Source organism: Pseudopodoces humilis, chromosome 19 (genome assembly GCF_049639895.1).
Source record: "Pseudopodoces humilis isolate 2021_Gansu_Grassland_sample_001 chromosome 19, ASM4963989v1, whole genome shotgun sequence".
Taxonomy (NCBI): domain Eukaryota; kingdom Metazoa; phylum Chordata; class Aves; order Passeriformes; family Paridae; genus Pseudopodoces; species Pseudopodoces humilis.
Genome location: NC_142218.1, coordinates 546,419 through 574,222, shown reverse-complemented (window position 1 = coordinate 574,222; position 27,804 = coordinate 546,419). Strand labels below are relative to the sequence as shown.

General features: G+C 45.3%; 1 protein-coding gene across 4 annotated transcripts in view; it reads left to right on the top strand.

Moving 5' to 3' along the window:
* The window catches only part of NDRG3 (NDRG family member 3), a 69,144-nt gene that overhangs the window by 29,092 nt on the left and 12,248 nt on the right, over window positions 1-27,804 (top strand). For all 4 annotated transcript variants that reach the window (XM_005532199.3, XM_014260799.2, XM_014260798.2 and 1 more), the window contains exons 3-4: window positions 4,336-4,371; window positions 27,623-27,728. In XM_005532199.3, the coding sequence (XP_005532256.2) occupies window positions 4,336-4,371; window positions 27,623-27,728 (142 nt within the window). The remainder of the gene's footprint in view (window positions 1-4,335; window positions 4,372-27,622; window positions 27,729-27,804) is intronic.

Here is a 27,804-nt window from a genome sequence, read left to right as displayed (position 1 = left end):
CTGACTACTGGGCTTCCGCCATTTTTAAAAAAAGTGTTTCTTTGAAGGCTGAGTCTTGAAAGTATAAAATCAGTGTAGATCAGCAAATAAAAATATGGAATAAGGCTCTGAGGGCAGTTTGTAATTTCAAAACAATAAAACATTTACAAAAGACAAGCTTCCTAAATGCAGTGGCCTGGATCTTGCTCGTGATTCTCCTGGGATTTTCTGTGTTTGAATTCAGCTGGGTAGGTTGCCCTTGCTTCAGTCAGCTGACCTAAGTAGGAAGCAATGAAGCATGCCAAATCAAAGTGGTTTTCACTTTATAAGTTTCCAGTCTTTCTGTCAAGTGTTGCCTGGTTAGCCCCATCCAGTCCTTGCTGTGGTGTCAATTGTGGTTCAAATGCAGAGTGGTCACCCAAACAGAGCAGCAAGTGGTGTTAACCACTTGTGCAAAAGGCACATAGAGAGTGATTACTTCTTTGCTTGACTCAGTGTTGAAGTTACAGGAAATTTATAGTGTCTCAGTAGGGAGAAATATGAAGGGTAGTTTCAGAACTATCTTCCGTACTGTGTGGGAAGAGAACTATGTTGTGGCTCTCCTTTTCACGCGTTGTTTTAACAAAATGAGGGCCTCGGGGAGCAGCCACCTGGAAGGGGTGGCCCTTATTAAGGCTTTCAAGCTTGAGATAATACATGTGTACTTTTTAGACATAGTTTATGGAGCGTGAGGGTGTGGTTCAATAACCTGCAATTCTGTGCAAGGTATCGGAGTCCAAAATCTATTGAGCTGGCAGTACACTAAGGTTTTTACTGACCAACCGCTTTAGACATAGGAGTTTGAGTCAGCATGGATTAATGGCCAGAAAAAATTCAGTAACACTCTTAAGGTGCTAATGAATGAGTGCTTATGAACTCCTCAGATACAAAGGCTACTGTACACAGAGAAGAAGCTCTGATGTCTCAAACTCTGGAACCAGTGGAATTACCAGTGGAAATGGAAATGGTTTGTGTCTTGTTCACTTGTCTGAACTGTAGGTAATGCCACTGTGGACCACTGGGTCCTGGCTTTGCTCCTCCCCAAATCAGTAAAAAGTTATGAGCTTGACTTTTAAAGAATATAAACACTATTTTGTTTGTGTGTAATTTAAGCCTAATATCAAGTTCAAAGAAGTAAAATACATTATGTTTGTTCACCTCATTCAGGTTCACTAAAATGTAGTGACTTTTTACTGGGGAAGCAAAGGAACTTCCATTGTTCCCATTTTGTTGAAAGAAAGATAAAAAGAGAATATTGCCTGATCAAAAAAACTATCCCAGTGACACTTTATTCTTCTGGCACCTTTGATTCCTGTTAATTCAGCCTCAGTGAAAAGTTACTGAAATGCCAGAGCTGCATTCAGGAAATGAAATGGGCAGTCCTTAGGCTGGGTTGATCAGCCCAGCCAGCTCTGTGCTTTGAGGTGCAGCCGTGGCAAGTTCAGAGGCCTGAAAAACTTGCCTTAAAGTTTCTCAAGTTAAGACAACGAATAAATGGTTTAAAGTCAGATTTTCAGTGTATTAAAATCAAGTATGTGGGAGTCAGGGCATGTCAGTTTCTTTTGCCTCATGGTATGCCTTGACAGCAAGCAGCTCAGTTCAGAGCCCCATTCCTTGCTTTGTGTCATTTCTTCCCCACTCGCTTGGGGAATCTCAGACTTTTCTAACTACATATTCAGATCACCTTCTTTTTTACTTAGCATGCACCATCCAAATCCAGTGTTCTATACGGAAGCTTCTCATTTCTCCATAAAGAAATGGGTGACTGAACTGACCTGCTTCACAAGATGGTGGTGGTGTCAGAAATCTCAATTAATTTCAGGGTCTCAAACTGAAATGAGAGGAGGCTGCTTTTTATTTTCTTTTCCCCAGTCCTGAGGATTTAGTGGGTTTTGCTATGTCCTGCTCAAAACATTGCCACAGTTCAACACTTAACACAAAGGAGGAAAGGAGGGGAATGGATTCTTAGAACAGATTTAGATATATTTCAACTTAAATGTCTCAAAGTACAGAATGTAGGTAACAACCCTTGTTCTTGCTAACACAAGGCAAGACTCTGCGGGGAGGAAAACACGGCCATGCATTTACACGTGGAGACAAATGAGGCTGTTCAGCCAGAAGAAATGTTTGGAGTGTTTCTTTTGTCCATATGTGATCCTAATTTTTTCCTAGTAATTTTAGTAGTAAGGTGCTGTGTTTTTTGGTATAGCCTGGAGGGAGGGCCACAGGAGTAGCTTCTGTGAGAGGCTGTTAGAAGCTTCCACTATGTCCAACAGAGCCAATCTCTAATGGCTCTGAAGATGGACACGGTGCTGGCCCAATTAGAGAGGTTGGTAGTGCCTCTGGATGACATACTTCAGAAGAAAATCAAAACAGCATGCACGCAGCTTTTTCCAGGGGTTGCGAGGTGCCACAGCTGCTGCCATCCCAGTGCAGCCTGTGGAGAGCCTTGCCTGCCTGGCTGCCTCTAGCCAGCTGTGCCACAGGAAGAAGGGCAGGGGCAGTGGCAGCAGCTTCTCCTTCCCAGTGCCCTCCATGAAGAGAGGTGTTAAATAGCACCAGTGCCGTGGTGGCCACCACTGCCTGCTCGGTGATGGCGGAGCCGCACAACTGGCAGCAGAAAGATGGTGAGAGACTCTCCAGTCTGGAACCTAGACATGATCGACCTCTTGGAGCTGTGGGATCCTGTAGGAATCTTTGAATTAGCAGAACTTGTTATCAAGAGCACCTACGAGCAGCGATTTTTCTTCTAGTCAGAGAAGAGGAAGAAGTGAGAATATGTGAGGGAGAACAACGAGGTGACGCCAAGGTCAGTGGAAAAAGGGGGAAGAGGTGCTCCATGTGTCAAAGCCAAGATTCCTCTTCAGGCCATGGTGAAGTAGGAGCATGTACTCCTTCAGCCCATGAAGTCCATGGGGGATGCAATGATCCACTCGCAGCCTGTGGGAGAAGTGTTTACATTGGAGTGGGTGGATGCCAGAGAAAGCTGTAATCTAGTGGGAGACCCAAATGGAGAGCCCCTGCTTCCAGAGGCAGAGAGAGGGTCTTTGCTTCCAAACTAGAGCAGCCTATTCTCAGAGGACAGCACCCCATGGACAAGTGATCCACACCACAGCAGTATTGGGAAGACTGTTTGCCTGTGGGAGTGACGCACATTGCAGCAGTTTTGGCAGGACGGCTCGTGAGATTAGAGCCACACTGGAAAAGTTCACAGACAGCTGTCTCCTGTAGGAGTGGCCCCATGGCATAGCAGAGAAAAGACTCCTCTCCTTGAGTGAACAGAAGATCTCGAGCGATGAGCTGACCAAAACCCCCATGCCCTGTCTCCTTGTACTGTGGGTGGGAAGGAGGAAGGGGTTAGGGGGAAAAACAAGGTGTTTTAAAGGCTTATTTTACTTCTAATTATCCTCCTCTGACTCTGTTAATAATAAATTTACTTTATACCTTTAAATTTGAACTGGTTTTGCCTTTAGGGTGTTTTCTCCTAGTGCTCATTTTAAGTCATGAGCCCTTTGTTAATTTTTTTCCCTCTTCTCTGCCCAGCTGAGAGCAAGAGAGGGTAAATGAATAGTTTTCCTGGGTGCCTGGCATTTGGCCACTATCAAACCATGACAAGTGCTATGCCTAAAACACATAAACTGGAATGCCATCTCAAGTGGTTTGCTCAGCCTTTTGCTGACAACTCTCAGTGATGTAACCTACTCTGGGGTTAGAGACAGTGTTTCACAAAGCACATGGGCACACAGGTTCCTGCAGACCTTCTAACCTGCATGAGATCACCCTCTGGGAAGAATCAATGGTGAGCTACTGCACACAGTTCCCACGCACTGGGGTTTCAAGAACTTGCAGGTCACTGTGTCTGTCGTGAAAGGATCCCATACCTGAAGTGGTGGCTGCGTAGGAGCTGACTTTTTTCTCGCACTCAGTACGTGAGATCCCAGGAGTTTTCCATCCAAATTGTTAATGGACACCAGGAGGAGACAAAACCCAGACCCATATGCAGCCCAGGTGTGGACAGTGTCTTTCCTGTGTGCATCTGTCCCTGCTTGAACACTCTCAGCTGTGCACACAGGTACTCAGTTCCCTTAGCTGGTAGCCCACTCACAGCCCAATAACCTTGTTGTATAGGAATGGGCAGATCTTCCATGGAGTTTGCTTGTACAGGTTTTGCATTTCACTGTTTACCTGACTGCAGCCAGTCTTGACTGTGCTATAGCAGAGGTCTCTATGGGAAAGTTTCATGACGTTATTGGGGGTGTTCTGGAGCATTGTGCTGATCTCCTTTTTTCTTTCTTTTTTTCCTGTTTTTTTTAACAGAATGCAGCTCGCAACTTCCAGGACTTCGACTGTCAGGTAAGACCATGTGCAGGAGACAAGGATCAGTTGGTAACTCCCCATAGTTCAGCAGAAATGTTGAGAGAGATGAAAAAAAAAAAAATCCATATTTTAATTTTAGCTCCTGTTAAGATTTAATTAGAACTGGAATATATCCAGTGGCAGAAATTGCCCTTCACCCTTACATGACAAGCAGCATGAAAGTTTTGAGGTGCAGACTGCTCTGCTAAGGCTGCACAACATCTTGCAGGATGGCTGGTCTCCTGAATAACAGTTTATTGGAAAAATGCAGTATGCTGAAGAACTGGAGCTCTTTCATGTCCTGTCTGGTTCATTGGCTGGGAAAGGAGGAGCTTGCATGTTCTACCTGTTTGTCATGAGAGGAGATGGAAGTGAGAGAGCTGCCCTAGATACAGCATGCTGCTTTGCTGGGGCTGTTTTGACACAGCCACAGTTGTTTACCAGGATTTTATTGATGATACAGAGGTGAGCCCAATGGCTCTGGTTGCCATAGGAATAATCCTTTCATAGAATTGCTTGCTCCACCAGCATCCAAGAGAGAGGGCATGCTCTGTGATAGGCAGAGCAGAGCACTGGGATTCTGTGTGGCATTTTGCAGAGCACAGGCTCATTTCCCATACCAGATTATCCTGCTGCCCTCTCACTGAACAGTATGTGGGTATGCAGATAGTGGCTGTTTTTCTCCAGCAGTTGGAAGCTGCTGTGTCTGTAGTGCTCTGCTCAGCATGGGGCAGGTCATACAGCACTGCTGATGCACACCTGGAGCTGGCAACATCATGTGATAAATTTAATAGAAGTCTGTTGATGTAGGTGATTCCAAAAGACTATTTGCAAGCCTGTGCACAGAAAGAATGTAGTAAATACAATCCTATGAAGGTAGTCCCTATTTTTTTCCTTCTCTTAATATCAGACACTGATAGGGCAGCTACACATCTTTATATTGCTTTAGCTCAGTTAATTGTGAGCTTTGGTATCTTACAGCATACAAGTATAAAAATCACTAATCTTACCACATTATAACCTTAATGTCTGATCTGGAAAGCAGCAATAGTGTTAAGCAATGGTTTTTCTTTAGAAATAAATAATGTGTTTAAAACACTTTCCTGTACTGTCATGTCTCCATCTATATCTTCTCTGTTACTTTTAGAGGTAAAGTGTGCTCCCATGTCAGGTGGGTAAAAATAAGTGCAATGCCTTGGAGTGAGTGTAGACAGCAGAGGCACTTCCTGCTGTGGTCTGTGTGCCAGGATTGGGAAAAATATTAATATATTATGTATTGGCCTCCGCTGCCAGTCCTTTACTGACCCACCAAAGCTCTGGGCATGTCCATGCCTTGCCTGGCTGTGAGCGGCATGGTTGTGGGAGCCAGAACAGAGTGGGAAGATGGGAAAGAGGCCCTGCCACAGAGCTGTGTGTAGCTGCTGCCTTTTGGCTCTATACTTTCCCTCAGCAAGCAAAGCCTCTTTGCATTTTTCTTTAAACTAAGCCCCAGATCTGAAACTGAGCAAGCCCCACAGAAACCTAGCACTGCAGGCACCAACCTGCGAATTCGGCATGTCCTGGAGCTGTGGTTGTCCTTTCCAGGGCTGGGCTTTGGGAAAAGCTGGGTGGTCTGCAGCCAGGGAGTGGTGCTCTGGGGAGTTCTAGGCCGGGAAGGACAGGCTTGTTGCTTCTGTGCTTTGCTGTAGTTCACCAGTGAGCTGGTGGCCATGGCAACAGTTGGGCAGGAGGAAAGATGTTCTTTCCAGGAAACCATATAATTCATGTAGAATACCTTTTTCTTTTTTTAGCAATATGTTAACACAGTGTCTCTTGTGACTGTAAATATTGTCCCAGCCTCACCTTCCTCCAACATTTCTCCCTACAAGGTGTAGTTTCAGGGCACACCTAGCTTGACATTCCCCCACATCATACTTGGAAAGTACTCCAAGGGCTGGTTCAAGTCTCTGAAATCTGCCAGAGAGGATGGATTGTGTGTTGAATCCTTGGGTTTTCTGTCTCAGTTGCTAATCCCAGGAACTGTACTTACACTTGGAGACTGAGCTTGTGTCCTGTGAAAAATTACTGCTGCTTTTTAATCTAGCAAAGCACATCTGGCTGCCACATCCAGGCCTCTGTGAAACCTGTGTGACTTTACCGGTGTCAGGGGAATTTGGAGTGAAGAAGGTTGCCAGGGCTTTCAAAGGAAGGAAGATCCTCTTGTGTAGAGAAATATTTAAAAGCACTTACGCTGGGGCATTGTTTTAATTTGTCCTGAGTTTCACAGGGAGGAAGAGCCTTGGGGAGGATCTCAGTTTGACAAGAACAGGCACAAACTGGCCACAGATTGATGAAAGCTGATAACTGGAAGATGGTTTCCAGCTACAGTGCAGTGGAGTTCTCAGTCAGCTTCCAATAACAGCAACATCTGCAAGGGACCTGGTGGGTTTTAAGACAAAAATTAAAGAATTTGTGAGATTAATTTTTATTATCTTATACAGTGTAGTGTTTGCAATATGAGACCATGGCATCAGTGATGCAAGACCTGCATTTCAGACCTTTTTGTTTTTCTAATAGTTAAAAAAAGTCTGTTTTAAATGGAGTTGAAGCTGTAGCTTTGACTGGCCTGACCACATCTTGAGCAGTGCTTGCTGGGCTGCAGGGAGTGTGATGAGGTAAGGGGGTGATGAGGGAAAGGTGAGCCTCTGTGAGGGCTGTTGATGACTCTTTTGGCAGTGTAGGTACAGTTTGAGCTCGCCGGTAAAAGATATTGACATATTGGAACAAGTCCTGTTTTATTTCTCTGTGTTATTCTGTTGCCTTGGCCATGAGGTCATTTGCTGCAAGTCCATTCCAGAATGTCACAGAGTATGCTGAGGTGGAAGGGGACCCACAGTGGTCGAGTCCAACTCTTAAGTGGCCCTTATTGAACCCACGATCTCTGGTCCTATTAGTACCATGCTCTAACCAGCTGAACTAACCTCAGGGTCCTAGCTCCTTCTAGGACTGACTGATGTCCCTGCCCTAGCTTCTCCTTGGATACAGCCAGAATAACAGCCACCAGTGTTAGTTCTGTGGTGCCTTTAGACCTCCCTCTGTCTGAAATCTGGAATTTCAAAATATTCTCTGCAGCTGGGCCATGCTTAAAAATGGGGAAAGTGTTTAGTTTAATCCTATCTCAGAAACATGTCATTAGCACTGTCACTGACTCTAGGAGGTGTGTAGGGTCAAGCACACAGATTCCCCACACTGTTTTCTCTATATTTGGCATGTGTTACTTTTCAAGGTAACATGTATATTTAAGATTTGTAAGATCTTTCCTTTGGTGAAACAGGGTAATGCCATTGTGAATTTCTATTCATTTCTCTGTATGTTTGGTTTTATTTTTGAGTAACTTGCTAGGATCAGATCTGGGCAAAGTCAACAGGACAAGTTTCTGCTTCTTCCTACTTCTGAAATTTGTTACTCTGGGGTGAATGTATGTGAGGAAGCTTTTAGCTTTTCTGGTACAACTGACTTGTAGATACAGCTGTCCTGGTTTTCTTAAACTGTTTATATGCAAGCAACCAAAGCTAACTCTGATATATAAGAGATTGCCTGGGCATTAGTAAAACAACCTGTCTTAATCTTGTAACTGCAGTGGAGAGCTAGCATGGGGTCTTAGTGGTCTTTATCAATATGAATTAGGTTATTCTCAAAACTAATAAGTATTAACCTAAATCTGAGACCTACATTTTACTTGAATGCAGTTTGAATCCTAATGAAGTCTAGGCTTGGGTTTTCTCAATGTCCATGGGCAGATGGCTGAATAAATGGTCTGGAATGCTGATGGACAGATGGTGTGGTGACCTGCACTGTTAATAGAGCTGTGCCTGTGCTTTTATTATTATCTGTAGACCCTCTGCAGCTTTCAGAAGTAAGTGTTCTGTCTCAGCCTACATCTCTCTCTTCTTTTCCAGATGATTTGCTTTAAATAGAAATGAAGGAATATGCTGATATATTTGTAAAACTATCCAACTAAACCTGTATTAAGTTTCAGTTGGAAATGAGCTGGCATTTGCTCTGATGAGTTGATTTGATCATTTGAGCTGACACTTCCCCTCTTCTGCCTCCCACCAACAGGAAGGCAGAGAGGTGTTTGGCTTTCAGCACACACCATGCAGAAGGGGGCTTGGAGTGTGGAGGTGGTCTGGGATTTGGCTAAGTATTTGCAGAAAGCTCTCAAGGAGGAGGAGGTGGCAATAAGTAAGTCCAGGACATGCAGGTTCATCTGAAACAAAAGGGACAAGGCATGCATAAACCCTTGGAGGAAAGAAATTTTTATACCAGGGTATAAAAATGTGCTGTCTTGCTGGCATTAATGGTATGTGGAATTACTCTGTTGCTTGTGCCCAGAGTAAAACACAACACAGTGTTTGCAGAGTTAATGTCAGACCTTGATAAGAACTTTTGCCACTTACTTTTACTGAAAAGTGTCACTTTTCAATAAGCCCATGATTGTGCTGATTTAGTTTTGGAGAAGTTTTTTTTGCAAGTATGTATACTTTAAAAGTAGTTTGAAGCTTTTTTAATCTGCATTTTTAAAAGTTTGGTTATCTTTGCCTAGTCTCTTCACTTTATTTTCACTTGCTCTGCTGTCAGAGAGTATGTGCTTCTGAGAAGTTATTGACATATTCCATTGTTTGCATTTCCTGATGTTGGAGAGGGTGAATTGAAACTGTGCTCATTTTTTGAAACTGTTAATTTTTTATTTAAGACAACTTGTGAGTGCTACCAGTGGAATTGAATACAAAGTGTTTTAAGGCGTCTTCTGTTTACTGTGTTGAAAAAAAATGGAATGTTAACACTTTTGAGGAAGGATTTGCTTTCTGTGTGTGAATAACGGGAGCTGTTTTCACCCCTGTTGAAACATTTTGTCTGGGATATTGAGGACCATCGTTCCTCTGATATGTACAACGAGTTCTTTTGTTTGAAGTCCTAGAGTGAAATTAATTAGAACACATAAGATGTTTTGATCTAGAAAGCAAGTCTATTTAATACCTGCTAGATTAATGCTGCTCCTAATCTTATTAAAACTAGCATCACCACTAAAGTACTGGTTTTGACTACGGACGTCACAGCATAAAACACTCTAAAGATAACAATTATTAAAATAGAATTTTATTTTAGCCTTCTTTTTTTGCATTATTTATGTTTCTTGGGAAGCTTTTCCTGTGATTCCTCCCATCTGGTTTTCTATCTAAAAGCTCACTTTTTTGTAAAGCTGCAATGTTGAGTTCTGGAAAGTTTTAGCTAGCTGGACTTGGACTGGAACATAACTCTTAAATGTATTTGCACAGTACTTCCCTGGGGTTTACTTAAACATTAGTTTTGCTTTCTGTATTCTGTGACAACAGTGTGCCAACAGGGTGATTATGCATTTGTAGTACTTGAAGTTCCTGTACTTTTTATGTACTTGTAAGTTTTTAGAGCAAAGCAAATATATGTGCTTTAGGTTGGGCCATTTTTATCCATTATGCAACATCCATTAATGGTATTTCACAACAATTAGTGAGTAACTGTACTACCAGGTTTAATTCAATGCAGTTCTAGTTCCCAGGGATATGAAAAGTTTTGATACATGGAACACAGCCCTGCATTCTCTTCTTCAAGAGATTTTGAGATGTTCATTGTATTCAGCAAGGTACTAAAATGCAGTTTGGGACATCATATTAGTAGGAGGACTGTCCTTGGCTGGAAGCATAGCCCTTGGCTTACCTACCAGGTTCCTTGAGGAGTCAAGGTGATCTGGGGTCTAGCAGTCACACAAGCTCTTTCAGGCTCACTTGCGTATTAGCGCATTCAGATCTCCCTTGAGCGAGCCTCAGGTTTACAAAGGCTGTGTGTCTGCAGGTAGGGGCACCTTTTGTCCACTGCCCAGGGGATGGGAGAGAGAGAAGGTTTCTCTGTTGTTTGCAGCCCATGGGGAAGGCTTCAGTCTCACACACTGCTGTCTCAAAACAACAGTGCAGAGTGCCCCCCTGCCAGCCTTGGGCAGAGCTGATCTCAGCTGCCATGGTTTAATTCACCCAGAACTATTACAGATCTAGGCAGGTCCAGTTTCTGGCCTTAGGTGGTGAAGAGGGGATCTACTCTCAGAGCAGGAGTAAGAAGCACCACTTATTCCTTAGTCTGTGCTGGGTGCCTTGCTCATGATGCGGGATACTTGACTGGAGTGCAAGAAAGTTGTGGTTTTAACTTCTTGTAACACATGGGCAGGGCAGAAGATGGAGAAGTGCATCTTTCTACATCTCAGTCATGTTGTCATGATCTGCTTACTGGTCTTAGCATTGCGTGGTTGTAGGGGTTTGTGATTTCTGCTTTAGGAGCACAAACCCAGCCTGTCAGCTGTGCTCATGTTGTAGCTCACTTGACTGAGTTCTTTGACTGCAGAGCCAGTGTCTGTTCTCTGGCAGTATCTGTGTGTGGAAGTGACTTGCCAGTTCCTGCTGGCTGATGCTGAGCATTAACAAGGGTCACAGAGAGGCACTGGGTCCATCCTTCACTGTCACCTGCCTTTGGAGCAGGTGCTTGGAACTCTGTCTCCTGTTGCTTTTAAGTTTGTCTAAGGAGATTGCATATCTTATTCTTTTGCTGCTCTTGATTCTCACCCAGAAATTCTCTTATTTAAGATTTAATACAATTACACAGAGTACCAGAAACCATTGCTTGGCTGCATAGATCATATTGTGTTTTCTATTAGTAAGTTTCTGCTCTGTATGGAAATTAATAATTTACTTCAAGATGTTGTTTTAAATCTGATCTTCAGTTACTTCCCATGCAGCCATCTCCTCCAACTCTACTATTTCAAAAATAATTTTGCACTGAGAAGGGGCTGAGAAGCATTCCACTGCTAGCTGCCTTAAGGTTGGCAGTACTATAATGGGAAGAGTTACCAGGTGGTGATGTTTTACTGTCTCACAATATTTTTTTCTTATCTTCCAGTCATAGTTTATGGTATTGTTTTAGTAATGTGTAGAAATTTGAGGGCAGCTGGTACCAAGAGCAAGACAAGGACGGAGTCTCTGCTTTAATCTCTCCATTAGTAGCTGGGATAGGCTGCCCCAGGGGCATGATTTGGTTGTTTTTCACCTTTGCCAAGACTGGCAAAGATGATGTAAAGCAAATAGCTGTAGCCACAGAGTCAGTGAAAAAGGAGAAAGCCTGCCCTGAGTAATTTCTTCCTGAGCATCTCTTCCACCTTACAGCAAAGCAGCAGAGGCAGTTTCCTTTGCTTTAGGTGAACCAGGAGCTGAACATCCTGAAGTTGAAAGGCTTTTTGGGGATGTTTCTAGCCCCAGACATTCAGCAAGCTTGAGCAGAGTGCAAGCAACAGATGTCTTGCTGCTCTGTGTTCTCCCAGGTTTTCATGTTAAAAAAAAAAAAAATTGAAGGGATTTCACAGATGTGTTCTTTATTTCCAGTTTCCAAAGTAAATAAATTCCCAGTTTTTCTAAGGAATTAATTTTGAACTTTGAGCAGCTTCACATTGAAAGTAAAACTCATCTAGTAATGCCAAAAATGAAGCTTAATAAATTAGTCATTAAAAGCACTAGTAATATGAGTTCTAATCATTAATCATTCCCACTGTGAAACAAATGGTTGCTTCAGCCTTTAATAATTTTTAAAACTTAAGTACTGGATCACACTGTGACCTGGGTCTGTGGGAGCATGGCTGGAATCTGGACTGCTACCTCTGCTGCCTGTGAGTTTCTGAGGTTAAAGCATTAGCACCTCTGAAACTGCCATCAGATGCCTCATTCCTTCACTCAGAATGTTTTTCTCAACATAGGAAATTTTTGGTGGTGTAAAGGAAACTTCCCCATCCAGCCCTCCTGGAGCTACTCTGGCAGTCACTCTCGCACCACCTGCACTGGGACTAAGTCCCCGGAAGCTCATATCCCACAGTTGCTGCAGATCTCTTACTGGCTCTATCCCAGGTTTTCCATAGCAGTCACAGACATCCCTAAGATAATTTAATCATGGTGCAACAACGAAATAGCAAAGCAACAAAATAAGAGCTTGAGTTAGTGCCTCCAAAGAGGAACCCCAAACAGAGGAGCCCCTGAGGCTTTATCCCCTCACAGTGCAGGGAAAGTCTGAGGGTCCTCAGCTGCTGCAGTGTCTCTGAGTCTGGGTCCCCTCTCTGGGCCTCAGTTCTCAGGCCCTTTTCTGCAAAGGGTCTTCAGTTCACGGCCTCTTGCTGCAGACTTAGGCTCCTACCCCTCTAGAGCTCAACTTGCAGTTCCACTGCAGCTGCGCCTCAAGCTACTGGCACTGAACGGATTCTTTAACAGTTGACACCTGTCAGTGGCACTGTTATTGTTTCCCTCTCTGGCCAAAGGCAGAGGGTGGCAGTCAGAAATGGTTCCTACATTTGAGGCTTTGGCCATATGCCTACTTCTTTCCATAATCAGTCCCACAGTAGATTTAGGCTTTGGCAGTCATAGTTGGGTGTGGGCTTTCCTCTTTAGTTTCAGAAACATTCAGAAATGGTATAGGTAAATAGAATAATGTCCCAGCCTTGTCTGACCTTCTGTAAATGACCAGCAAGGAATGCCTTCCAGCAGTTCTTGTTTGAGTTTGAGCTCAGATTATTTTAGAGCTTCTGTTGGGTTGTGTTGTATCACCTTCCAGTATCTGAGCCACTATGGTTCACACACACTCCTGAAGTGCAGGGCTCTTTGATCAAGAGCAGAGATTCTCAGGAGCTGGCACGATAGAGATCATAGCAAAACTCACAAGATAGTGAACCCAACCCTGCACTCCCACTTACAGATTTCTGTAAAACCATCAGCTCACTGGACAGGGCAGGACACAGGGACAGGAGAAGAAGTCTTTCCGGTGGCACTTCATCAAATCAGCCATTCTAAGTTGTATCCATTATGTAGTAACAACGCTGCATTTTAGCCACAAACTTCTGTGGAGCAGCAGGTTAAGGGGCCCCAGAGCATGAGAAGCCATCATTGACGTGATTCTGAGGTCAGAGAAATTACCATTCTGTGCCTTCCAAGAGCTGTTCTGCAATGGGAGCCATAATGTATTCCAGATCAACATTGTTGGGGAAAAGGAAAAAAAAACAACCAGCAAACCATAGAAAATTGAAGTAGCTTTGCACTCAAAGTTCAGAGCAAAGCCTGAACAGAATTAGAGAAGATTGTTGAACATAAGCCGAGCAGAGAGGAAATGCCCACCGTCCGTCACAGCAGAGACAAGGAATGGTGCCAGAAATCCAGCATGACTAACAGAAGGGCAGGGAGGCTATTGTAAACCAAGCATTTTTAAAAAAGCTAGAGAAAATGGAAGAGATTATAAACTCTAGCAGAATAAATATATGAACAGAACAAAGCAGGCAGAGGGATTTTTGAGAGGTGATTTGCAAAGAGGAAGAACCCAACTGTCCTGTTTCAGATCTATCAAAATGGAACCTGGAAGGAAGGCTTAGGGCTAGTTATAGCAAAAAAACTAAACATAGTTTCTTCTGCATGCAGGCTTGGCACAGAGGAACTCACAGAGTACTGTGATGGAATGCTCTTTGTGGGGAGTCAGTGCAGACCCTGTCTTAACCCACAGTGCCTGCTGCAAAGGCTCTACAAAAATAATATTTATGCATTTGTAGCAGGTTGCCAGACCTGGAAGTATCAACCCAGGAGTTTCAAATAAGTTTAAATAGTTGAGGTGTTAGGTGAGAGGTTATGCTCCTCTGTTGAAGCTGCCATGGTGCCCAAGGATTCATCTGTCATAAGACAGATCAGAATTCAGAGGAATTCTGGGAATTCACTGACCAGCTATACCAGACAGACTGGTAAAATTAGCAGAGTATAGTGGATATATTACACTGATAAATATTAGGAAAGGGTAATATAAGTTTTTAAATGGAAAAAGTCCTGCTCTGCAGAGCTGTTGCAATTCTTCAAAAGAGTCAGTAGTGATATAAATGAAGAGAATTCAGTCAATGCAGCCTACTTGGATTTCCAAGAGGAGTCATAAGACATATCTCTTAGGGGATTTAGGAGGCCATGCAGTCAGAGGAGAAGTCTACTGATGGATGAAATACTATTAAAATAACCCAGTATTTGTTTTCACGGTCAAGATCACTTGAGGAGCACTCTGGAGATCTGTACTGGGACCTGTGCTGCTTAAATATACTCTTTAGTGATATGGTAAAAGTGATGGAATATGCAGTGACAAAACTTACCTGCCTTTGGGTAAACAAAGTGTGCCACACATTGAGTCAAACCTTCCTAGAGTGGAAAACAAAAGCATGGGCTGAGGGCTGATGATAACTCTGAGGCATAAGACCTTAACATTGCAAGGGATGAGTGACAATGTCAGCACAGGGCTTGTGGCTTTCAGCAAAGCACGTCAATCCTTTTTCATCAGGAACAGAGAACAAAGCACCCCCATTGTGCTGCTTCGTGCATCCACAGCATGTGCCTGCCTGCATGCTCTTGACATCCTGCCAGGCCCCTTGGCTCAGCAAGGATGGAGCTCCCTGGGGCAGTTCTGGAGAACAGTAGTATGGTCAGGGTCAGCTGCTGTACCAGGGCTGGCTGGCTAGATAGTTGCAACCACATCAGCCCAGAAAAGGGCACGTGAGAGTTACAAGCTGTTAGGGTGTCACTTCTGGGGAGTATTGGAAAAGTTGCTCCCTAGCTTCCAAACTAAAACAAGGGCCAGGAGATCTCATGCAAAATCAGCAGATACAAGATGGTGAATTACATGGTTCTTTACCCCACACATTAATAAAGTTCAGTTGCTCTGGGTGCATGTGGAGAGAGGTACCAAAGGCACAAGTGGTTGGGGTTGCAACCCCATCCCCAGAAAATTGAAAATCACACCCCCAGTTAATGAAGTCTCATTTGACCTACAGTTTGTTGGAGGTTGAGAAAGTTATGGGAAACTGTTACAAGATGCAAGTGTTTGAGAACTTGTATCACTTTTTCCACAAGCCCAGGCTCCTGATGTCAGCCCAGCAGGCTACAGCTGCAGCTAGTTTCCATGCCTTCTGTTCCTCCTCCATCATTGCTCTTTTCATTCCAAACCTCTAGGTGCTGCTGGTGTTGGAAGCTGTGGTTCCCAGCTGCACTGAGTGGATCAATGGCAGCTGCCTGTCCAGTCTCAGTGCTGTGTCCCAGCAGCAAGTGTGGTATGGGCTGTGCTCACAGCTGCTGAGAGCTGGCTCTGGGAGTCACGCTGCCTCTGCTACCCACCTCCTATTTGCAGCAGGTGGGCTACAGCTGCTGCTTATTTTTACCTACTATACAAATAAAGGCAAAAGATGAAAATATCTTCAGAAAAAACTTCTGATAAAGTTTTCAGTCCCTAAGTCAAAACTGAATTTTATCCAGCTCTTCAAAACACAGCCTGTGGATCATGAGCTTCTCTTGTGTTTATTTCCCTTATTTTGAAGACTGCAGGTTTGTAAAAGTCTGTCTTTCTCCTGACCACAGGTTTTTCCACCTGCCTTCTCCTATTACTGCTTCCCTGCACTAGACCAGTTAAGTGTTCAGACTTTAGCTGGAATTAGACACCTGCAATGTTATAACCCTTGAATCTCTTTTCAAACCACACTGATGTAGTGTGTCATAGCTGGCGTGAGCAGAGAGCAGAAAGAAACCAAGTGTGCCAGAGTCTGGAAGTGTCTGTTACTTTCCAACACAACATTCCTACTTAAGCAAAGTGCAAATACCAGGAGAGAACATGCCAGAACTGTGTTTGGAACTGGGCAGCAGTTACAGAAGGAGGACATCTCACTAGGCAATTGTGAAGTGTGTCTACAAGAAGGACATGAAGGAAGTGTTTGTCAAGGACAGAGGGTGCAGCCTGCAAAGTTCCTGTTCTCTCACTGAGTGCTCTGGTACCCACTGTAAGTGGGTTATTCTGCTCTGCATTTGAGAGAGTAGTAAGCCAGTAATAATGTAACTAAATAATAACTTTTGGGGAGCAGTTCAAGGTAGCAGTTTTATTGTGTAAGTGCAGAGACTGTTGTTGTCATCTAAAGCATAATACCTAAGCTCTGGTTTAAGCCTCTATCTTCTGCTGTCCTGTGGCTTTGATACATGGGAGAGCTGTTGTGGAGACAAACAGGTCATGGGGAATCATGTGTGCTCTAATTCTGTGGCATCTGATTTTGTGCTTTGCAATGAGAGATTGAGATAAAAGCCCTAAAATTCTTGGGAAGTTTCAGAGAAAATAAAGATTGCTGGAAAAACTGACAGAATTACCAGTAGGTAAACTGGGGGTAAAACTCAGTCTTATTTCTCCAGATAATCTTGAAAGAGAGATCAGCATGATAGCTGATGTGGAGTTAAAAAATTAAAGGTAGAAACCCTTATCTAGTTGTAGTGGCTGCTGCTTCCTTTGTAGACAGGAGAAAGCCTTGGAGAAAGGCTTTAAAAAGCACTACACTTTATTCAGAGCAGAGTAGCTGCTTCCCAGGAGGAGGATTTCCACCTTGCCAGGGGACTAACAGGAGAAATAAGAAGTAGCCTTAAGTGCTCCCAATCTGAGGCATTGTTGCTGTACAGGACAGAGTGAGAAGTTTGCAGCTTTAGCATCTTACATTTTTAAGTGCTGCTTGCTGAGATTTGTTAAAGATGGACTTCCTTATGTTGCTGCCATGTTCAGTGTTGTCCTGGTTTAAAAGACGGGTCTCTGCCAAGGAAGGCAGGAATCTCCCTTGGAATGGAGAATATCACCTCTTTCCCTCCAAATTATTGTAACTTTGAGATTACAGGGCTTTCAGGCACAGATACGGGAAAAGGAATAGCAGTTCTTTACATGTGTGTGTGTGTGAGAAGGCAAACAAACAACAGCCCCGGCAGCAGCAAGGAACAGCCCCAGAGAGCCAGTCCCAGCCTCCTCCCGGCTGCAGGCACCTTCCCCTTTGCTGCAGTTCCGGGCACAGCCGGCAGGGGCGCTGCTGGCTCCCGGCCGGGCAGGGCGGGCGCGATGATTCCCCCGCGCCTGCAGGGGGCGCTGTGGCGCCAGCTCGGCCGCCTCTCTCCACACGGGAATGGCGGGCGGGCTGGCGGAAGGGATGGACAAGGGGCTTCCTTTGGAAAGTCACGGCAAGCAGCCGGGAAGCTGAATGGACTGCAGCAGGACCCTCGGAGCAGCGGGCTGGGACGGCACAGGCGGACACAGCAGGGGTGACAAATAAAATGTAAGAGAAAATTCCGCAGCCGTAGCAGGAGCCGCGGGGGTTGGGCGGACACGGGGTTAGGCTATAGCGAAGAAGCCCGAGGCAGCAGCGGCAGCCGGGTTAATACAAGCAGCTGCCGCACGCAGCCGGAGAGACGCTCCCTCCGGGAAGGGAGAAGGGTTCGGGGCCCCGGGTTTTTCCTCTGAGCTACCCGAGTAGATGGTGAGGGTCCTTTGCAGTCAGATCGGGTGTTAATAAGGTCCCAGTACAGCGGCTGCTCTTCTGAGCAGAGGTTCACCCCCAGGAAGGGAGAAGCAGTGCCGGGCTGGGCTCCGCGGTGGCAGCAACTCGACCGTTCCCATCATCCCGAGAGCAGCAGCGAGCGAGTGAGGAGCTGAGCCCAGCCCTTCAGCCCCCAGCCAAAAATGTCGTGGGATCTCTGCCCTTCCCAAGAGAAAAGCCCCCGATTAGGAGAGTAGACAGCTGCACCCTTCCCCCCACCTTGGCCACTTCTTTGTCTTTCCTAAGTACCTATTGTTATCATCTCTTAGGCAACAAATAGGAGAAAATTCCCTGAAAGGAAGGGGGAGAAAAAAGATCCTAACTTCCAACAAATGTACATCCCATGTATTTGAGTCACTGATGTCACTGAAGGAGTAGCAGGGTAGTCCCCTTTCCCCCAAATCGCAGTTTACACAGTCTGCAAAGTCAAGTAAGCAGGAGACAAAGAATTGATTACCAGCTCAAGGAAACTTCCTTCCCCACTTGAGAGCTGAGATCCAAGCTCAGCTTTGGAAAACAGAAATGCAGGGTGCTGCAGTGTGAAGCAGTGAGATGTTGCACAGAGGCTCTGAAGGGAAGAGGGTGTTTTTATTTCTAGTACCTTGTCCTGTAGCTTACATAGTAAAAGCATGTGTGACCTTAGCAGTAAGTTCAAATGTAATTACAGAGAAGACTATTGTTATAAATGCAATGGCAAAATAGGGTTAATATAAAAAGCGATTTATTATAAAACAATTTCAGTCACAAACAATGAGAGAAAAAACCACAATAAAATAAATCAGCGCAGCACTGGGTGGACAGGGAGACGTCTATACCCAGAGGTACAGATTTACCCAAATCCACGAAGGAGGGTAGACTGTCCGGGGTTTTTATAGGGATTTTGTGTCCTGAGGCCAAAACTCCGAGCAGTTACTGTTCAACAAAGAGTCTAGATGGTTGGTTGAATGAATTTCCTGGAACCGTGGAACTGAATCAATAGACGACTGGGCAGAGTCTGCTCGCATGTGAAAGGTTCTGAGTGCTTCCCGATTGTATCTTCGGTTGGACTCTCAGGGTGAAGTGTCCAGGTCCGGTGCGGAGTCGATGGGTATCTCGGCTGGGCTCCTCTCATTGTTTGGCCTGATTGCATCTTCGGTCGGGGCTTGCAGGGTGGAGCGTCCCGGTGCGGTGTGGAGCCGATGGGCATCTCAGCCTGGCTCCTCTCATTGTTTAGCCTGATTGCCCGTGTCCTGCTCTTTCTTTCAGGCTGATAAATGTCGCCTAGGGTCGTTACCACCTGAATGGGTAATTACTGCTGGGGAGAAATCCTTAGGCCACACTATATTTTATATAATTTTTACATTGTTACAAATACAGTTATATACTTATTTATTCTTTCACGAATTTTTATCCAAAGTTACATTTATCACAGTCCCCCGCCTAATAATTTATCATATTAAAAATTCATGTTATTCCATTCATTTCTAATGAGGGAGAACTGTGGAGTTTTAACTACATTAGTCTTCCTCCCAGTCTGTAAGTGAATTCTCACAGTATTCCTGAGAAGGGTTGTTTTTATTTTCAAATTTCCTTAAGGCTTCAACTGCTTTCTTGTTCTCTCTTTTTCCGAATTTCTACTTCTCGCCTCTTTAATTCTAGGTTTAGTTGTTTTATTTTGCTTTCAGGGTCCATCCCTTCCTCATCTCTGGAGAAGCAGAACACTTGATCGAATTGTAAACATACTCGGTCATCATCACTTTTTAACAAATCAAGAATTATCGGTTCATTACTAAAGGAGGCTTTCTCTTCATGTTTTAAATTTTTACCTTCCCAATACAATTTCTCTCCTATGGTACAGGTTTTTAAGTTTGCTTTATTGTAACACAAAGGGTTGACTTTATAATATGCTAAAAAGGTGGATTGTCTTTTTTCTCCTATCCAGACGGTTTTGTTGCATCAGCTACAGATTGGAATTGGAGGAAGCATTCCCACTTCTCTCTTATACCTGAAGTGGGTAGCTTTGGTTTTTCTTCTCATAGGAGTCTTAGACTGCCCGTCCTTAAAACCTGCCCCTGAGTGGTAACACCAGACCTCCCCCTTTAATTCACAAAGATTATACTGAGTGCCGTTAGACAAACAAAACCCCTTTTGTCGTTCCGGAGGACAGTCAATTATTCGTCTGGTATCTGTGGCAGTCCGACACTGCTCACACTTCCCCAGGAGACGCTCCCCCAGAGGTACCTCGGGAATCATTCCCTCGGCCAAGCACACGGCTAGACTCAGGACAGTCAGGATTCCCCACCATTGTATCCCTCTGCCTTGCCCTTCGCCCGTATAGAAATATACGGCGGGGATTACCATCTTCTCGGCAGCAAGGATATTCTTCAGGGGCCCTTGTAGTCCTAATGGCGTACTTTCTCTTGAAAGTAGCCCACCGAGACAACTTAATTGTGTCTGTCCTGCACGGTACCTTGACTGTCTTTCGGCACTCGATTTCCAAAGCTTCTGCCTTGGAGTCTAGTTTACCTCTTATCCCCTTTACCTTTACCGGCAGGTACCACTCAGGAGAGTCAAGTTCTAAAAACCCCGCCCGAGTGGCAAGTGCTAAGAGACGGCTAGTCTCCTCCTGTTCTTTTTCCAGACACTTGGTACACAATCCCTTAGGCTTGTACTCTCCCCAACAGTGGGTTACCCAAATCTGTTTACAATAAGCGCGCTTAAAATGTATAAACGGAAAACAATCACATTCAGGGTTGATACAACTTATCTGGTCGTCACTGGTCATTTGTGATGACGCCGAAGTTTAATTTTCAGCTCTCCCGGAGGGGTGGTGACTTTCCACTCGGAAGTGTCGTATTCCTTTACTTTTTTTACTCGAGATGAGTGTGTCCAGCCTCTTTCTGCAGTCCGGACAGCTGTGTCTGTGGTCAGGAGAACGAGGAACGGTCCTTCCCAGTGGGGGGTGAGGGGGAGCTCTAAAAGTTATTTTCTTGGCTTCTCCCACTAACAGAGCCACTGCTACAATTGCCTATAAACACGTAGGCCAACCCCGACTAACAGGATCTAAGATTTTTGAAAGAAACCCTATAGGCTTCCTTTTGCCTGCCCATTCCTGAGTCAGGACTCCCTGTGTTGTTTGTCCACTCACATCCAAAAACAACTGGAATTCTTTATTCGTATCTGGTAGAGTTAGTACCGGGGCAGTCATAAGAACAGTTTTCAATTTTTGGAAATTAGACTCATCCTGTTCAGTCTACTTCAGCCTGTCAGTGTTTAATCTTTCATACAAAAACTTCACTTTTTCACTGAAACCCTCAATCCACTGCCTGCAATATCTCAAGAGCCCTAAAAATTGTCTAATTTGCTTTTTTGTTCTTGGTGCAGGCAATGCAAGGATGCCTGCTATCCTCTCCGGGTCCAATTTTTTTTTTCCTTTGAGATATCCAATGTCCGAGGTATTTTATTTTGGGCTCTGTGAATTGCAGCTTGGATTTTGAGACTTTCAAACCCTTCTTTCCTAGAAAGTTCAACAAGGCAATCGTGCTTTTCCTCACGCTCTCTTCAGTCAGTCCAGCTATTAGCAAGTCATCTACATACTGCAAAAGCTTTGTCCTGTCTTCAAGAAAAATTGGGTTAACAATTGTTCTAAAGCTTGCCCGAAAAGGTTCGGAGACTCCACGAACCCCTGGGGGAGGACCGTCCACCTTAGCTGTTGCTTTCGGTTTGTATCTGGGTCCTCCCACTGAAATGCAAAATAATCTCTACTCCTTTCATCCAGAGGGCAAGTCCAAAAAGCATCTTTCAAATCAATCACACTGTACCACACATCTTCCGGTGAGAGTCTATTTAGTAAAGTATAGGGGTTGGCCACCACCAGGAACCTAGTCCGGGTCCTAGCGTTTACCGCTCGTAGGTCCTGGACCAATCGGAAGCTGCCATCCGTCTTCCTTACAGCCAGGATGGGGGTGTTGTGTTGAGACATGCAAGGCTCTAAAGTACCTCCTTTTAAGAGGTCATCAATTACTTGTTTCAACCCCCTTCTCCCCTCCATCGGGATGGGATATTGTTTAACCCTTATAGGGTCCTCAGGGTTCTCGATTTCTATTTTGATAGGTTTGATATCTAGCTTTCCTACCTCTCCTTTTGAATGCCATACTTCAGGGTTTATTTTCTCCTCATCTTTAGGAGTCAACTTGAATATTTTCACCACCAATTCAGAATTTTTAATCATGATATTAATTCTTAAAGCGACAATCATGTCCCTTCCTAACAAATTGTAATCTGCTTCTTCCACTAATAGTAAATTCCCTAAGCAAATTTTATTTTCAGATTCTATTTCCACATCTTTTATTACAGGCACTTCAAAGGGGTCTCCCTTTGCACCGATTACAAAAACTTTTTCTCTGCTAGCCACACATCCGTATGGCAATTTCTGCAGGGTACTTCTCTCTGCCCCAGTATCCACAAGAAAACGTACCTCCTGTCGTTGGGGGCCCACTTTTAATTTTATCAAGGGCTCCTTGGATGTTCTGGTCCCCAAATTAAAGAGCCCCCGACAGCCCTAATCCTCCTGAAAAATTTTCTCGTCTTTGATTCTTTGTCTACAATTCCACTGAACGTGTCCTACCTGTTTACAGTAGTAGCATTCAGGGGGTTCTCTCCATGGGGCCGGGGCTGCCCGGTGAGAACCTCGACCTTTTCCGGGTAGTGTTTTAAACTTACCCTGTATCTGCTCTTGTTTCTGGACCTCTTTCACTGCAGCTACTAAAACCTTAGCTTGCAATTTCTGCTTCTCATCTTCTCTCCTCATGCATACCTTTTGAGCTTCCCTTAGGAGCTCCTGGAGGCTTTTATCTTGCCACCCCTCGATCTTTTCTAATTTTCTCCTAATGTCTTCTCAAGATTTAGCAATGAATTGTGTTTTTAACAGAACCTCCCCCACAGGAGAGTTCGGGTCAGTCCCAGAGTAAATCTGTAAACTTCGCCGTAATCTCTCGATCCATTCAGTGGGTAATTCCTCTTTCCCTTGACACTCTCCAAAAACTTTGCTAATATTCTGGCCCCTAGGGACCGCTTCTCTTATACCTTGGACAATTATGCTCCTTAAATCCATCATGTTCCGTCTGCCTTCCTCCGTCTGTGCATTCCAGCTTGGGCTTACGCTAGGCCATTTCTGGTTACCTGGCGTCCCCTGTGGATTGCGTCTGTCCCAGTCTCTGATCCCGGCTTGTTTAATCATCTCTCTTTCCTCCTGATTAAACAATGATCTTAGGATTGCCATCAGATCGTCAAAGGTATAAATACTACTCTTTAAAAATTCGTCTAACCTCTCAGCCACACCAAAAGGATCATCTAACAACCGTCCCATCTCTTTCTTAAATGCCCTTACATCTCCAGAGTTAAGGGGTACATTCACAAAACCGATCACTCCCGGGGCCATCGGTACTTCCCTAAGAGGGAACAACCGGTGCCCGTCTTCATTCTCTCTCTACTCATCACCCATCATTCTCGCTCTCAAACAGGTTCTACTTGCGGGAGGGGAGTTGGTAATTGTGGGTTGCCTCCCCATTATCAATTGTGGGAACTCCGCCGCCACCCGGTTGACGGGAGGGATCCCCTCCGTTATGTGGGAGGGTCCCGGTTGTGGCGGCCGGACCAGCAAGGAGGGATAGAGTGATCCCCAGCCTTGTGCAGGAGAAACCTCCGAAGAGGCTGCTGTGGCTACGGTGTTTGCAGGCAGGGAAAGGGGAAGGGCTGCCGGCATCGCTGCCAGCCCCGAGTCTCCCGCTTGAGACACACGCATCTCAGTGGGTTGGTCTCGGGGGCCCAAGGGTGCTGAAGGCACCACTTGATCTGCAGAGGAAGGTCCTGCCGGTCCATGATATGTGGGTGGTAAGTGGTCGAGGGGTTCCCAGGATTCAGCTCTCGACTCACGTTTTTCTTTTTGTTTCATTGGGAATAGCCCTACTCTGACGTTTACCTAGAGCTTAGCATATTCCTTCTCCTCAGGATCTGAGGGGACCTTGTTCTCCACATAGGAGAATAACTTATTACATGTCCATTTTTCAAATGTGCCTAACACTGGCCAAGTGAGGTGACTTCTCAACTCCTGTCCTCCCCAAACCTCCATACAATAATGTATCAATTTTGCCTTTGATTTCCCCTTCCTCTGGGGACAATCTTCCCAGTGTTTTTAGCATCCACCCCAAGGGACTTTCCAGTGGAATGTCTGGTGATTCCTCCCCCTGATCAGAGGGATTTTTCCCTGTGCTTTTTCTTTGAAGCTTACTCTTTTTCTGCCCCATACTTCGCAAATATATATAATTTCTTACCTGTCTTCGACTTCTCCGTGAGTCGGTTTCTGTGTTGTGTGCTTACTCTAGGAATCAAAATTTGCTGATACTCACCCTTCAGCGAGCTGAGCTGAGGTCTCTTGTAATCGGTACTTTTGATCCTCTTCCGGACCTCTACCTGGGTCCGTTAACTAAAAGGGTTTACCAGTTCCCGAGCTCGACAGGACGTATCCTTCCCCTTTTAGTTCCTTGCGATCAGTCCCCCGAGACACCCTTTGGCCTCAGGTTTTTACAAGTGTGTGTCGAGAAAAAAAAGCTTTCACTCTGGATCGCTTCCTTCGCGGCCGGCCAATTCCCTTGCGGGAGGATGGAAACGCGGCCTTGAAGTCTACACTCGCCCCATGATCAGATCACGTCTCACACACTCACCCGATCGCCCACTCAACCAGCAGTACTTACAGCTATTTTCCTGCCTGGATGTCTTTGTTGTCTTTGTGCACAACAGACGTTTTACAAGCAAAACAAGCCGCGGCTTCCCGAAGGCTCCGTGCCTTCCCGAGCTCTCTCCTCCGGATCCGTTTTCCTTTTATTGTGGTTTTTCTCAGCCTAAATTTAGTTCAGACGTCAGAACGAGCTACGGGGGTTCTCAACTCACCAGGCCGCCAAAATCAGCGGGGGTACCCGTCCTGGGCAGCGAGATTCCCCGCAGTTTCTCCGATCCAAGTCACAGCACCAAAACTGTTATAAATGCAATGGCAAAATAGGGTTAATATAAAAAGCGATTTATTATAAAACAATTTCAATCACAAACAACGAGAGAAAAAACCACAATAAAATAAATCAGCGCAGCGCTGGGTGGACAGGGAGACGTCTATACCCAGAGGTACAGATTTACCCAAATCCACGAAGGAGGGTAGACTGTCCGGGGTTTTTATAGGGATTTTGTGTCCTGAGGCCAAAACTCCGAGCAGTTACTGTTCAACAAAGAGTCTAGATGGTTGGTTGAATGAATTTCCTGGAACCGTGGAACTGAATCAATAGACGACTGGGCAGAGTCTGCTCACATGTGAAAGGTTCTGAGTGCTTCCCGATTGTATCTTCGGTTGGACTCTCAGGGTGGAGTGTCCAGGTCCGGTGCGGAGTCGATGGGTATCTCGGCTGGGCTCCTCTCATTGTTTGGCCTGATTGCATCTTCGGTCGGGGCTTGCAGGGTGGAGCGTCCAGGTGCGGTGTGGAGCCGATGGGCATCTCAGCCTGGCTCCTCTCATTGTTTAGCCTGATTGCCCGTGTCCTGCTCTTTCTTTCAGGCTGATAAACGTCGCCTAGGGTCGTTACCACCTGAATGGGTAATTACTGCTGGGGAGAAATCCTTAGGCCACACTATATTTTATATAATTTTTACATTGTTACAAATACAGTTATATACTTATTTATTCTTTCACGAATTTTTATCCAAGGTTACATTTATCACACTATGTTGCAGCCATATTTCATGGCTTTTGTTGCTTTCTGAGTTTTCTCATTGTTCCCTCAGTTTAGTGTTTGTGCTTCTGTTTGATAGTTGACTTTTTGCTACTGCTTACAGACCCTCCCTCGTCCCCTGCATGTGTTCCCCCCTTCATGAGCCATGTGTCAGTTTAGTTGATCTTGTGTTCAGGGCAAGGTTATTCTTTCTTCCACCCTATGCACTCCCCTTGGGCTCTGAGCCAGAACCAGTATTTGCCAGACCTCTCTGTGAGCTTCTTAACTCACTGACCTGGCAGAAGTCTAACAAAGGAAGATTGATTAAAACAACAACAAACAAAAACAAGAACAAAGAAAAAACCCACAAAAAACAAAACACCAAAACACAAAAACAACAGCAAAAAAACCCAAACAAAAAACCCCAAACCCACAACAAACCCCACACTGGATAGTTTCCTGCCATCTCAATGAGTTCAAGCTGCTTATGGAAGAGCCTAGCAAGTGCCAGAGCTGGCAGAGAGACCTGCTCTTAGTGGCAGTCCTTAGTTCAGCCCTCAGAGCGTAGGGAAGTGCAGGTGAGGTTCAGAGGCTCCAGCCACTTTGGCACTTGCTGCCTGCACTTTCCATTGATTTCACTGTGTTTCACCCTTCCAGCCGCCTGCACTGCTAGTCACCTTCTCCAAAGGTGGCCACTTTATTTGAAGGACTCATTAACACCTGCTGGCTTGGAAAGACTAAACTGGAGTCTAGTGCTGTGGCTGCACAGCACATCCTTCAGAAGTACAGGTCAGAGCTTTGCCCAGCTCAGCAGAGCAGCCCTGAGAGCTGAGACATGGGCAAGGGGCACAGCCTGGAGGTTTGCTGGAGGCTGAGGAAGCAGAGACTGCACCCTGGGCTGCCTTGTGCAGCCTTGCTGCGAGGGCAGGAATTCCTGCCATGTGGACACATGCTTGCTTTGCACACACAGACGAGTCCTTTCCTACCCCCAGCGCCCTCCTAAGGAAAAGGGAGCCAGGTGAGCCTCAGGTAAGGTAAAGTCATCTGCAGATGAGTCTCTGCTGCTTTGTGGATAAGTACTCCAGCTTCTGAACATGCACAGTGCAACAGCTGTGTGCAGGCAAAACCCAGCCCTGTTCTGAGGACAAGGACAGCCAGGGGTGTCTTGTCATCCTTCACAGACAAGCTCAAGGTTTCAGGCTACCTCATGTGATTTGGCTGGGCCAGTGTCCTCCTGTTGCCGTGCTTCTGGGGCAAGGGGAGAGAGCAGCTTTAGAGTCCTTGCGAAGAAGAACAGCTGGGGGAAGGAGGGTCTGCCCTGCAAGAGCTAAATCAGTCTGCTCCACAACCAGCCCTCAGAGTACCCAGAAAGTGGGGTGAGTTTGATTTCTGGTGTGCTGCAAGCCAGGTATTCTCACCAGTCCTGTATTTGATATAATGACTTTCAGGTAGGTCAAAATTACTGTTAAGAAAAAAAAATAAAAATCATGTACTTTATGTAAACTAGTAAAGCATAGTTTTGAGGTTGTAATGTCCCATCTTTAAGCTGAACCATGAGGCATTGTCCTAGGCAGATGCTTTCTTAATATCAAGAGAATGGTGCTTTTTACAGTTTCTGTAAGAGCATGTTTCTCACTATTGATTTCTGTAGATGAGACAGGGGACCTACAGGTGATGTTGTGTAGCCAGCTTTTCTGACATCTCCACTTTTCCAAAGTCCATAGTTATCCCAGCGAGATGCAGCCCCATACCGTTAGCGCCTCTGTACAAAAGCAAACTGCTTAGGGCAGTGGTTGGACACAGAGATTTAACAGGGTTGTGAATTGGCCAGGTTGGATGGGTCTTGGAGCAACCTGATATAGTGGGAAGTATCCCTGCACATGGCCAGGGGGTGGAATGAGATGGTGTTTAAGGTCCCTTCCAACCCAAACCGTTTTGTGATTTCGAGAGCTGTACTGTGGGTAGGAGAGCAGTGTCAAAGTGGGAATGTGGCCCTTGCTGCTGGCCCTCAGGGTTCCCTGTGCAGGCAGCACATGTAACACTGGGGCTCCTTCTTCTCTTTCTGCAGGAGCATGACATTGAGACAGCTTTCGGAGTGATTCATGTCACCATGCGGGGCACACCCAAGGGGAACAGACCTGTCATCCTCACATACCATGACATTGGCCTCAACCGTAAGCCCTTGCATTGCCAGGACCCTGAAAAAGTGATTATTCGTGGTATTTGCTTTTGAGCGTGGGGAGTAGCAGG